We start from the raw sequence: 14218 nt of genomic DNA, 5'->3' as shown, positions 1-14218 counted from the left end.
CAATATGCTGACATTTTAGGATTCAAAATAATAAATATTTTATCTCTTTTGCCAAATACTTCACACCAAGTATAGATTGTAGATAGAAAACCCAAAATCCTCAATGCAACAAACTAAAAACACAGGCAAACCAATTTTTAAAATACTTCATTGCTCAAGAAAAAGTCCAATGTATTTACTTTAAAAATTGTTTAAAAGGAAAAAGAATAATCAACAAAATATGCTGTTGGAGGAAAAAATGATTAGAAAAATGAATGCTGTTTTACATATACTCATAGCATATGAAACTTAAATCCTCCAAGATCCTAAACTTGTTACTTCAAATAATGGCACAATAAGAAATATAAGATGTTGGTATTGTAATATTAATACTGTTTCATATTGCCTTTTGTAGTATGACACTTCACGCTTTGGAAAAACCAATGCTAACAAATTTGCTCTATTTTTTAACCTATTTTTAGCCAAATGACATTTAAAACTTTCTTGTTATACTAATTCATAAGAAAAAATACTGAGTAAACTAATCACAAACTTGTTCAGCTATACAAAAACACTAAAACTGAGTAACTATAAGTTCAGACATGCTCCACTTGACTGTCACTCAGAAGCTGACTGTTCCCAGGATAAACTTGTAAGTACTGGAACAAGGATTTTCCTGATGCAGGGGGAAAGCTGTGTAGAAATCTGTTCTTGGAGACAGAGTTGAGCCCAGGCACTAGGATGTTCAGGAGATTGGGATATCTCTTTGTGCACTGACTTTCAAATATTCTTGGATGAAGCATACAAAATTTCGCAGCCTTGGCTAATTGATATTAACATCAAAGAATCATATTTCTCCCAATCAAAACTCAGATTTTGATCAAATACAATGCTAATAAATACCAAAGGATTATATGCCTAAAACACACATGATGGGAAAGTAGATTTAAATGAAATAAATACACTTAACCTTAAAACTTCTCATACCCAAATTAATGTCACAAATTAAAACAAACCTTACTCCCATCACCTTATATTTATGGAAAACGTAATGAGAAAAGTCTTCAGCTATTGTGTTTACCATCATCTTCTAATTAGACTTTCAAGGAATTGTCACAAACAAAAGCCTGTGAATAGCAAATTTTAAAAAATCCCATTTATCCACTGTTGTACCTTAAATAACAACAACAACAAAACACACACACAATAGAGTATTTGGAACAAAAGAAAACACTTCAATTATGTTTTACAACTAACTGCTTTTATGAAAGATTCTCAACCAAAATACACTTCTGCCAAAAACAGAAAAGACAGAACTATTTACATATTGTCTAGTTTAAAATTGCATGTTATTTTTCAGAATTGTGGTAAAAGCAGGATATTTTAACATACTGAAAAGGCATATGAGAAATAACTACTATGATCAGTAGATAGTGAATTAGATACTGCAGGTCAAATATGAGCTTCCTTCATGTAATTTTAAACATACGTGATCAACATGACCAAATTTTTAAAAATAGCTGAGTATATTTTGAAATAAATATTACAATATAATAAAATAATTTTCCCTCAGTACTGAAAATCAAATTTCAAAGCAAGTTTTTCAAGAAGAGTGATCTAATCATATACCAACGCTCCTACTATCATTGCCCCTAACATCAAAAATCAAATACAAAACAGGCTTTTGAGGAAGAGTGATCTAAATCATATACCAACAATCCTACCATTCTAAATTCTTTGTTTTGGCTTGTTTCTGAGACAGGGTCTCTGCTATCTTAAAACTCACAAATCTCCTGCCTCAGCCTACCGATTATAATCAGCCTGAAGTAAACTCTGCTTTTAAAAGCCCCATTTGAACTGTATTTCTTAGATTCAGTCCTCTGATCATTAGAGAAGTTACATGCTAACCCAACAATATTGTTTGATTTTTTTAATTAAAAATTAACATTAACTATAGTGATAATGGGTAAGATCTGGATATTGATACCAAGTAAATGATCACAGGTAAATTAAAACATTATTTTTTAAGCAAAGAGATTTGCCTTCAAACAGTTTTTCAAGATTCAAAAGATTTATTTTGGAAAATCAGCACAGGACAAAGATACCCTTAATAATCCTAAGAATATTTGAATACTCAGAATCTCTCAAAGTAAGCAACAACTCCAATTTAACAGAATAGCAAGTGTTTATACAAATTAAACTCTCATGCCCTCCCACCCCCAAATATACTTCTCTACCTACTGCTTGGACATTATCTTCATTAAGCTTCTATCTTCAGGGATACTTATGCAAACTATAAAGTGAAATCATTTTCACTTTTAAATGGATGAGATTAGAGCAACCAAAATATTACTATTACAGCAAGTTTAGTAAAACTGTAAGGGAATACCACTAATAACATTTTTAAATTATCCAAAGATTTCTTTATTCAGATTAAGTAACTACATAAATTTCACAGTACTGTGGCATAGTTATAGTTAGCTAAAATCACAAACACATTTTTAACATTCACAATGATAAGCATCATCATTCTAATCTACAAAGCTTATGAATAAAGAAAAATACAAAAACCTTAAGTTTACATAAGAAAAAAGTTTAACTCTACGAACGTTAACAATAAAACTATTTCTTCCAGATAACAGGTAAAAGTGTAAAGGCATACCACTGAATATTCTCTTCTAAATAGCCAGGAATGAAAGAATATTTAATATCTACGACGCTTATTAGGACCTTCAAAGCTGCCCCCTTGATTCCCTCTACCAAAGCCACCAGGCCCACCACTCACAGGAACTACACCACTCATTGGTGCTTGAGGGGTTTCAGAACCCGTTCTACTCCCCATAGGTGAACCCATCTGGGATGGTGGTCCTTGAGAAAACCTATCATTGTGCTATAATACCACAGTAATAAATATCAAGTCCATTTTGGAACACACCAAATTTAAATGACAAGAAAAATTGCCAAAATCCCAAGTGGTGGTGTCATGAAGTTCAGCAGAAAGTCCAGCAGAATCAGGATCACACATAGAAGGAAGAAAGGAGCAATTTAATTAGTTACTATGTTTAAAAAAAAAAAAAAAAAGCAGCATCTGATGATTTACAAACTGCTAATTCTATGCCCCAATTTCATGAAAAAAAAAAAGAACTGATTTTTTACATAAGCAAATGCCATCCTAAACTTAATCAGTATATTAATTCTGCTCTGATCCCTTTTTGAAAAGTTTGTATTACAAAAAACTGCTGTAAAAAAACAAAAATACAATGAATCAATCTTTCCTTTTTGGGGGTTTTGTTTTTTTGGTTGATTTTTGTTTCAGAATCTTGTTATATTATATAGCCCAAACTCATCTCGCAACTCACAATCTGCCTGCCTGTACTAGGATTACAAGTATGTGCTACCATGCCCAGAAACAAAAATACTTTTTAAAAAGAAATCAGAGAAATAAAACTGGGGACCCAGCATCACCTTTTATTCTAAAAAGCACAACAATTCTAAAAACTTAAATATCAATACTTTTAAGGAACAGAGCACTAGTACAAACAACACATAATGAATGGTTACTTCAATATGGACACTTTTGAGCTGCTTCCATTCAAGAACTAATCTTAGTAAAATCGACTTATGTTTTAAGATTGATTACTAATAATATAGAACTAGAACTAATAACACATAGAACATCTGAATAACTTATTTTGAAAAGTTTTGCAATAATTACACAATAACATATTCCTTAAGTATAGCAGTAAAATGTAGGTGCAAAAACACCAAGGATAATATTTTAAATGAAGTTCACAATTTTGGGAAATGGGATAGAAACATGAGAGTTAATGTTACTTCCATGTTACTATTGATGATTACATGTTAAAAAACTGAATCAAAATGTTTTTATTACCTTTCACAGCCATTTTACTACAAAAACATAAAATCTACTAAAGGAGGAAATACACTAAACTGAATTATGTATAATCTGTTTATAGAGGGTATCCTAACATTGCCTCATTACCACCCTGAAAAAACTATCATTAAAAAAAAAAACTCCAGCTGTCCAAATTTTCTAAATTCTGAAGATTTTTTTTTATCAATTCTAAGATGCACAATGTCTTAATTTCAATGCCTTTGTTTTTTGTTTTTTTTCTTTTGTGCTGGTCGTAGGGCTTAAACTCAGGGCCCAGGCACTGTCCTTGAGCTTTTGTGCGCAAGGCTTGGGCTCCTCTACTTCTTGAGCCACAGCTGCACTTCCAACTTTTTGGTAGTTATAATTGGAGACAAAGAGTCTCAGACTTTCCTGCCTGGGCTGGCTTTGAACTGTGATTCTCAGATCTCAGCCTCCTGAGATTGCTCCTGAGTTGCCAGATTTACAGGTGTGAGCCATCAGCAACTGACATAGTATCTTCTTAATCACCATGAATATATAAATGATGGCAATGTCTCATTTTAATTGATAGATTTTCCTTTTTTTCCTTTGTTTTTAAAGCCAGTAACAGTGCCATAATAATTATTCAAAATTTTCTATCAATTTTCCTTTACAAATGTCATTTAGAAAAAAAATCTATTGAAAAGAAAGACCACATAAGAAAGCATTTTCCTAGTAAAAAGCATCATTTAAATAGTGGCAAACAATAAAAGGTATCAGTCTTGACAATTTAACATTTAAACATAACAAATTACAACTGAAAAACCTTGTTTTTTTTTAAAAATATTTAACCCATACAAAGATATCTTCACACTCTCAGATGAAAACCAAAAATGTTCACAGTAAAAATACTTTGAAATAAATCACAAGTAATCTTATCAAAACTGTTTACTGAAAACTGTGTTTTCACACATAATTGGAGTATTACGGTCTCCAAAAGTTAAAGAGTTCAAACAGAAAAAGAACAGTCACAAATACTTAATCACTATAATAACTGCTGGTAAGAGAATACCAATTAAAAAGATCAAAAATAACGATGTGTATGTGTTTGTGTGTGTGTATATACATGCACGCACTGAAGTACAAAAGCATGCCAATGATGTTAATCCTAACTCTTAAGACTATTTAAAAATTGTCTCTTATAATCAAAACTTAACGTCACTAATTACTTTTTCTTCATTGGCTGTCCATCTCTACCTACCACACCAAACCAAATGATGCCAAATTATGTTAAGTGTGAAGTTATCTTTGGGGCAGAAGTATGTTACTAAATATAATCAAAATAATGTTTGTGATACATTACCACTGCTCCATTATCTGGCATCATTGGAGTTCCCATATTTGCAGCTCCTTCTGGTCCCATGGCAGGACCAGGACCCATTGGAGGGCCAGGTATAGTTCCTCTGTTGTTCATATTCATACCCATCATTGGAGGAGGACCTTGGTTACCAGCAGGTGCTGGGCTAAACGCATCTATGTAAAACAATCTATACTTAGAGCTGTCCTATCTTAGTATAGTAAACAAAAACAATTTTACAAAATGTATGCAATCTATATGCAGATTAGTATCAAAATCACTTTCATCCTTGAAGATGGAACACTCAATTATCTATTCTAAAACAGATTATTACCTATAGGTAGAACTTAAATCCCTAAAACAAATATACATGAAACAAAAGAGGTATCTTAACTATATTAGGATAATTGAAACTATAATAGTTTCAAATCATTTGAGTTTGACTGCACTTCTATCAGTTTTAATGAACAGCAAAGAAATAGCACTTTGAGACCAAAACAAAAACACTTGCTTGTCTTAAAGTCCTGACTAAATATCTGTATGTACAGACCTTAAGTTATAAGAGGGGAAACTATTCCCTGAAATATATACAAAGATGACTCTAAATAAATATCTTGTCTTTTATGTAGTTAATTCCTTTCAAAATTGTGGGATTTTTTCACATTAGATTAAGTTATCCAATAGAAAAAAATTTAAATGATACATCATGATTAAACTTTGTGCAAGTCAGGAGGAGAGGGTGCATGTGCGCATATGGCATATGTAACTCAGTCTTGGGACTTAAACCAAAGTACTACACCTAAGCCTTTTGTGCCCAAGACTTAGCACTCTACTACTTGAACTACAGCTCACTTCTGGCAATTTGGCAGTAAACTGGAGATAGGAATTTCAAGAATTTGTCTGCCTGGGTTTGCTTGATCCTGAGATCTCAGCCTCCAGAGTAACTAGGATTACAGGCATCTGAAACTTATTTTTAAAACATAACTGCACTCAAATACAGATAAAATCATTACATGGATATTTTGGCATGTGACATCCTAAAAAAGGGAATACTCAGATATACTTCAAGTTCATCAAAAGAAGTTATCCACACCTCATGTTAATTACAGCAGTGTTTGAACTGCTACAGGTAATTCTAAACACAATATTATTAGGCATTTTCTTTATAATCAGTTTCCTTTTAAAATATTCACTTGCTTATAATTAAGATAGGCTCAATTTAGGGTTTTCTTCTACTATTTCATTATGTAAGTCAATTCTCTTAACACATAGGGCTAAAATACATTATGAAATAGTTTTCATTCAGACCCACTACAGAATACATAAAAGCAACTAAAGTCTACACAGTAGTCAAATACAATGACCAAATCAAAGAAAGAAATGGTACTATACCCCTGCCAGAGCCTGACTTCACTTACTACTCTTTGAATGCAGTCCCAGAAAACAAGCAACTTCAAAGGAAGGAATAATTCCTTTAATCTCTAAAATGTTCTTGTTGATAAACCTATACTCTAACCAAGAATATTTCACTTTCTCACTTTAAGTGTATAATAAGACATAATTTTAAGGTAATAGTATGGAAGACATCTTACATCAATTTACCCCAACAAGAACAAATTAAGGGTGTTATTTTACTCCTTCCATGTTGGGGGAAGGGACCTTGTTATATAGCCCAAGTAGGCCTTGACCCCAACATTTACACCTTCCCAGTATGGGATCAAAGTCATGTGCCACCACACCTGATCATACCTGGCTTCCTTTCTCTTTAAGAAACTATAACTGTAACACTTATCTAGTCTGGATGCTAACTAAAACATTGACTATTTTAAAATTCAAAAATTTTATTTCCAACTATAAGTAGTTGACTAAGACACTGATTTTTAGCACTTACATGGTCCAGTGGCCTAGCTATAAATGAATAAAATTTAAATCTAAGAAAGGTTGGGCCATTAGCTGGCTATCTTAAAAGTTTTATAATCTGTATTTTACATGGTGTGCCCACTGGCAATAAGCAGAATTATCTGCTGCAAATGCCACTAGTAAGTTGGGTAGGGGGGACATGCATGGATGTTGCTGAGTCCAAGCCCAGGGTCTAGAGCATACTAAGCATGAGCTCTACCACTGGGTCATACTCCAGCACCATGGATGTAACTTGATGGGACAGGACAGTTTCACCTGCTCAACAGCAAATTAACTGAATAACTCCAATAAACCATTAAAAGTCTCACACTGAAGACTAAAGATGAAGAGACTAAGTACTTAAAATATAAATATGATGAATAAAATTCCATAAAAACTTTTAGTCAGTTGAATTCACAACTAAAAAACATAAAGGAATTCCTAACAAAAGGAGCCCAGTGCTGATGGCTTATAATCCTAACTACTCAAGGATGGGATCTGAAGATGACACAGTTCTAAGCCAACCTAAGCAGGAAAGTCCATGAGATTCTCATCTTCCCAGCCCCCCAATAAAGCCAGAAGTGGAACTGTGTCTCAAGTGGTAAAGCCACAAAGCTTAAGGACAGTATCAGGCTCTGAGTTCAAGCCCCAGGACAGAAATGCATGCACATACACATACACACACAAACAGAAAGGAATATTCTCATAAAATTGCTCATCAAGCAAAAAGAACACTTTCAGGACTTTCTGCGACCCAAGAAATGGTATTAGAATTTACGCTGAATTAAAATATACCATTTCAGGGGCTGGGAAGGTGGCTCAGTGGTAGAGCGCTTGCCTTGAATGCCTGAGGCCCTGGGTTCGATTCCTCAGCACCACATAAGCAAAAAGAAAAAAGCCAGAAGTGGTGCTGTGGCTCAAGTGGTAGAGCGCTAGCCTTGAGCTGAAGAGCTGAGGGACAGCGCCCAGGCCCAGAGTTCAAGCCCCATGACTGGACCCAAAAAAATAAATAAAGTAAATTTTATACCATTTCAAAGTTTTGTTCTGATATTAACACAATCTAATGACTACAGGAGTCTTCAAATTTTTCTATAATCCACAATAATCTTATTCTTACTGTCCTTAAAACCCAGAACCTAAAATAAACAATACTAAATTATTTCACCATCATAATTTCAGCTATTCCTCATAATTTATTTCTTATATTCTTAATTATTCCATGTGTCCATATACTGACATCATGATCAAGGCTTCTCTGAATAATGGTCATGTTTCATTCTTCTTTTATATTTCAGAGATGTTAATTCACTACTTTTCAGTAGTAAAGTGACCAATAAATAGCAATACCAGATTCTGATTAAAAGAGTAAAAGAACTAGTACCAGAGGCTTAAAAAAACAAGGCTACATATTCTAAGTTATGTTTCATGTACCACATATTTTAAAAACATATATATATATATATATATATATATATATATATAAGATGGGTATTCAGTGGATGTTCTGGTAATACAAAGACATTTGAGCTATATAGACTCATTATCTTATCTATAAAGCATAACATTCCAAATTTTATTAAGACCTATAATAGTCCACTTACTTTTCCTTCCTTAGTTACATGTTACTACTTTCGTACAGTAATTTAATATTAAAGTTGCTAGTATATATACTTTCTTGAAATTTTTATATCAACTCTAAAGGTGCGTATTAAAAAGACATCTTATTTCCTCAACAAGTCACCATAGTCTCCAACATATACTGGAGATAAGGGGAAAAAGTTAACACTGGAAAGTAGAAAAATAGCTTCAAGTAGCATTACTAGTTTAAGTTTATAAAATGTTCTAAAAACATTTAAAAACACAACTCAAAAGCTGTAAATTTCTAAGGTTAGAAAAGCCAATAAAACAAGATATCTGACTGTGAAGTACAACAGCACTGTATTACATCATGCAATGACTGAACAAGTTTCAGTATATATCAAAATTTAAATTTATAGGGTTCTACCATAGAAGTTATCAAAGAATAATATGTATTTTGGCTGTCAAAGTCATTTTAAAATAGTAACTTCTAAAAGGTTTCATTTCCAAAAATGTTCATTCCATATTTTAGTTTCTTAGTAGTGCATAGATAGATATCACAAGCAGCATATACAATTCCCCCAAAGAATCACAAGTAAATTACAAAAGTCTTTTGCTTCAAATCCCTACCTCCCATGTTTATTGCTCCACGGGGACCCAAATCACCCATTCTCATTTCCTGTTCTCTCTGTAAGTAAACATAGTTGTCACAGTCAACCTATCGATTTTATGACTTTACATTTCTCATCTAAAATCAAAAAGAAAAGAGTGAATTGCAACATCACTTTCCATTAAAATCTTTAAAAATTTCCAACTTATTTACATAATAATACCATCAAAAAATGAAAAAAAGTTCAGCCTCCTAGGCTTAATACAAGTGCTTATTATACCTAATTAATATTGTAAGATTAAATTCAAAATTATCCACATTATATAAAATCTATTACAGATATTTTTATTCAAAGATACATACCTAAAACCTCAAGAAAAATTCACTAGTTATGGCTGGAAATGTGGCTTAGTGGTAAGAGTACTTGCCTAACACACATGAGGCCCTGAATTTGATTCATCAATACCACATAAACAGAAAAGGCTGGAAGTGGTGCTGTGGCTCAAGTGGTAGAGTGTGAGCCATGAGCAAAAGAAACTGAGGGACAGTGCCCAGGCCCTGAGTACAATTCCTAGGATTGGCCAAACAACAACAACATAAAAAAATTACAAGTTAGGATCAATATATTTTTCATCTCAAGTTTCCTAAGTCTTAGACAATTTCCATGGTTTAAAAGTTGGCAATTTATTCTTGAATTTTAGTTAACTACAGAAGTAAAATTTCACTGTCAGCCTATTTATATACCAAAAAAGACTTTATACAAGCAAATACTGAATATTCATAGAATACATACTGCTTTTCTTTAACTGAGCAGTGGTTTTACTTTAAAACCTGAATGAAGTGTTACTCTTTGGCCAGTTCTGAAACAATACATTATCAAGGATAACTGTAATACAACATTCCAAAGAAATGTTCAAAACCTTTGAATATCATTACAGACACTACTTCAAACAATACATGCAACTAACCTAGAGATTTTTCTGTAGGTGAAATTAACATATGCAATTTTTACTTGATTTGATGAGTGTTCTATTCAAATGTACTAAATGTAATCATGAAATATAGTGAAATTAAACCAAGAAGCAATGGCTATAATTCTCAATACCCAAGAAGCTGAGATCTGAAGATTATGGTTTAAGGTAAAGCCAGGCAGGAAAATCTAAAAGATGCTAATCTCCAATTAACCACCACAAAGCCAGAAATGGCCCAATGACGGCGGCTCATACGTGTATTCCTAGCTAGTCAGGAGGCCGAGATCTGAGGATCTCAGTTCCAAGCCAGTCTAGGCAGTAAAGCTCAGGAGATGCTTACCTCTAAGTAACTACCAAACAATTGGAAATAGATCTGTGGCTCAAGTGGTAGAATGCTAGCTAGCCTTGAGCAAAAAAAGCTTAGGGACAGTGCCCAAGCCCAGAGTTCAAGTCCCAGGACAGGCACACAAAAAAAAAAAAAGCCATAATTTGAAGTGTGATTCAAGAGACTGGAGAACCAACTTTAAGGGGCAAAGCTCACCAACAGCATTAGGCCCTGTACCAGTACAAGTTCCAGCACCAGCACAAAAGAAAAAACAATGAATATTTAAATCTAATGAGAGCATATTTACTGCACCTTAAAGCCATTTTACTAAAATCTAAATGCTGAAGATTCTATTTGGTGATATAATACTTGTGAGAAGCACATATGAAACTAAAAATAAAGGACATAAAAAGCTATCTGGTGATAGAAACCTAAGAGTCATAAAGAACAAATGGCTCTTTTAAAAATAAAAGAGCATGTAACTCAGTAGTATTTGTTTAGCATTCAAGAAGTTCTGGACATTGGACCCTAACGAGGAAGCGGAAAATTTAAAACACTGCCCAAACATACCCAAAGGTAATCTTTAGCAAATACGTGATACAGTGAGTAAACTATAATAAAAGTACTATCGGGAAGATATGTCACATGATTTATCTTTCTAAAAGTTTGTTGTTGTTGTTGTTGTTTTTGGGGGGGTCGGTCATGGGGCTTGAATTCTAGGCCTAGGTGCTGTCCCTCAGCTCTTCAGTTCAAGGCTAGCACTCTATCACTTGAGCCACAGCACCACTTCCAGTTTTCTGGTGGTTTATTGTAGATAAAGAGTCTCATGGCCTTTCTTGCCCAGGCTGGCTTTGAACTGTGATGCTCGGATCTCAGCTTCCTGAGTAGCTAGGATTACAGGTGTGAGCCACGAAGCCCAGCTCTAAAAGTTATTTTTAACTTTCATAAAAATATTTCTTCTCCCAACTCTCATGTATTAATAGATACTATTATTCAACTACAAAAAATACAACACAGACTTTAAGACAAAAGTGACTGACAAAAACATTAAAAATAACAATAAAATTATATGTTAAAAAAATTAACTACTCTAAATCAAACACTTCTTATCACAACTTAGAACTTACAAATTACTGGAATAATATTCCAGTACATCAAGTATCTTCAATATGTAATTTATACCAGGTATCTGTTACTGAAAAGCTATTTGCATACAAGTGCTGTACAGTAAAATACATGGATCTTATTTTTGCTTTTTTGGAGCATGGGTTTAATTTACCTTTCTTTGGATTTGTCTTTACAATGAGAGGTTAGGAATACAATGTCAGTGGTATTGGTAAATGAAAGTTATACTTTTACTGCTTCAGACTTTCAAATATCCATTATATACTCAATACTATAACTCAGGGCTTATGAAATTAGAGGTGACAAGGATGAGTATTAGGAGACAGACTTTATACGGCTCTACATACTTGAGTTCTAAAGTATCTTTCTGTAATAACAATGTTTACCAGCTATTAGTATTCAAAAAGGAAACTACTTTCTTTTTCATTTTCATCATTAGATTTTCTTGAGAAATGTTAACACCCTGAAGAAAGCAAGTGTTTTAAGTCAATAGTGCTAACAGTAACAACAGCATCCCTTTTTTGTGCTGTATTAGAAACATGTTCAAGGCCTAAAATACCTTTCTTTAGATTAAATCATCAGATTTAGATTAAAGCATCTCACTATACTAAAATACCCATTTATGTTGAATATTATAGTTTCGTCCACTTAGTATACATATAATATTTATGTTTAGTAATGCTAACAAATACATTAAGGAAAATTAAGGAACCCTAATTTACAAAGCTTTATTGTGAACTTTAAGAAGATATAGTATAATTTGATGATAGATAAATCATTTTATAACAACTTAGGGAGTAAAAGAAGTTTGCAGCTTCCTAGTCAGTCATGTGTTCAGATTCCTGCTACTTTCCAACCATTATTACATATTTCTACTAAAATGAAAGAGGGGTAGAATTAAGTGGATTTTATAAAGTAGAATTAAGGCAGTATTTTTCAGAAGGACAGATCTATCTTACCACTTGATCCACAACTATGTACCCATCCAAAAAACCCTGATTTCTCTTATGAATTACCTTTAATATATTTTAAGTTAGAATTGATCCATGAGATTTTTCAAAAATAAATAACACTTTATTATCAAGCAAGAGTTGTGGTTTAAGCCAAAATAATTTGTATGCAACATTTCAAAAGACTTCAATGCAATAAAATAAATGATGAAAACTCAAGTTTAAAAGTACTGATTAAACCCCACAAGAAGGTCTTATTATCCCATTTCAGAGATAATAAAACTAAGGCACAGAGTTATTAAAAGTTTAAGAGATAGAAGTTATCAACTGAAGAAAGAGTTGACAAAATTACACCTTCACATGATGCATTCTTCATTCTTTAAGAATCCCAACAGTAGAAACCTACTAAAGTTAAGAATATTAACTTACAGAATTTATAAAACTCTGTACTTTCAGATTAAAAAGAATTATAAATTGACAACTGAAAAAAGGAAGCAAAGTATAGTTGATTCACAGAATATATGTCAAAGGACAACCCATAATAACAAAATATCTCAAAGTGCTAGAAGACACCACAACTCTGTCAGGGAAATACACAAAGTTACAATGGTTCCATTTCACTGACATTAAGAGTTATATATAATACTATACTAGTCTGGATGATGAACTAGTCTTGATAGCTGAACTCAGGGCCTTGCAGTTATTTGACAAGTGCTCTCTCTACCTCTAGAGCCACAACTCTACCTAATACTATGATCAAAATTGAATAGCACAAAGGAATAATTGGAAAAAAAAAAACAACACTAATCTATTAACACAAATCAGAGAATCTCAACCGACAGAGAATTTGACATATACAGTTAAAATACAACTTATACTTTTCAGATGAGTACCTAGAAGAAGTAGTGAAATTTAATACATTAACATTTGAATTATCTAAAGTATTTATCATATTTTACTATGTTTTCTAATAATTGGCACATGGTGATATAAATTATGCTTGACTAAAACATTAAGTTAGACCAATGGATTTTACTGCAAAGAGTACTTTTAAGTCATTACTACTTAAGTATTACATGTAAATTGTAGATTACCTACAACTGTGTTAAAAAAATATTAATTCATTATTCTATTCATCCACAAATGAGAAATTTTCATGGATTTTAACCAAAAGACTTTTTTTTGTACCAGATAGGATACAAAGGCAAATGTGGGAAGTCAACCATTTTCAATAGAATCAAACATTTTTTTAATGCACACACATAAAACAATACCATTTTCCTCACTACATTGAAGTCAAATAATAAAGACCTTATAGTGGTTAAAAAAAATCACACCTCTCCATTTACAATGCATTTCCTTTAAAATTGTCATTAATTTCTAACACAGCAAATAGTGATATAACCTAAACAAAACCTCTTTGAAGTCCTCAGTATTCTTAATAATGTAATCTATAAGTCAAAAAGTTTGAGAAGGGCTGGGAAGGTGGCTCAGTGGTAGAGCACTTGCCTTGCATGCATGAGGCCCTGGGTTTGATTCCTCAGCACCACATAAGCAAAAAGAAAAAAGCC

The 14218-nt window shown here is 32.7% G+C and overlaps 1 protein-coding gene across 1 annotated transcript in view; it reads right to left on the bottom strand.

Moving 5' to 3' along the window:
• Positions 1-1256: 1256 nt before the first annotated feature.
• The window catches only part of Pspc1 (paraspeckle component 1), an 87798-nt gene continuing 74836 nt past the window's right edge, over positions 1257-14218 (bottom strand). The window contains exons 7-9 of the mRNA XM_013009459.1: positions 9297-9354; positions 5196-5365; positions 1257-2869 (exon numbers count right to left, since the gene is read on the bottom strand). Of these exons, the coding sequence (XP_012864913.1) occupies positions 2684-2869; positions 5196-5365; positions 9297-9354 (414 nt within the window). The 3' untranslated portion in view covers positions 1257-2683. The remainder of the gene's footprint in view (positions 2870-5195; positions 5366-9296; positions 9355-14218) is intronic.

Source organism: Dipodomys ordii, unplaced genomic scaffold (genome assembly GCF_000151885.1).
Source record: "Dipodomys ordii isolate 6190 unplaced genomic scaffold, Dord_2.0 Scaffold1, whole genome shotgun sequence".
In the NCBI taxonomy this organism is placed as follows: domain Eukaryota; kingdom Metazoa; phylum Chordata; class Mammalia; order Rodentia; family Heteromyidae; genus Dipodomys; species Dipodomys ordii.
The sequence above is the reverse complement of the archived record's forward strand: the minus strand, read 5'-3'. Positions and strand labels throughout refer to the sequence as shown.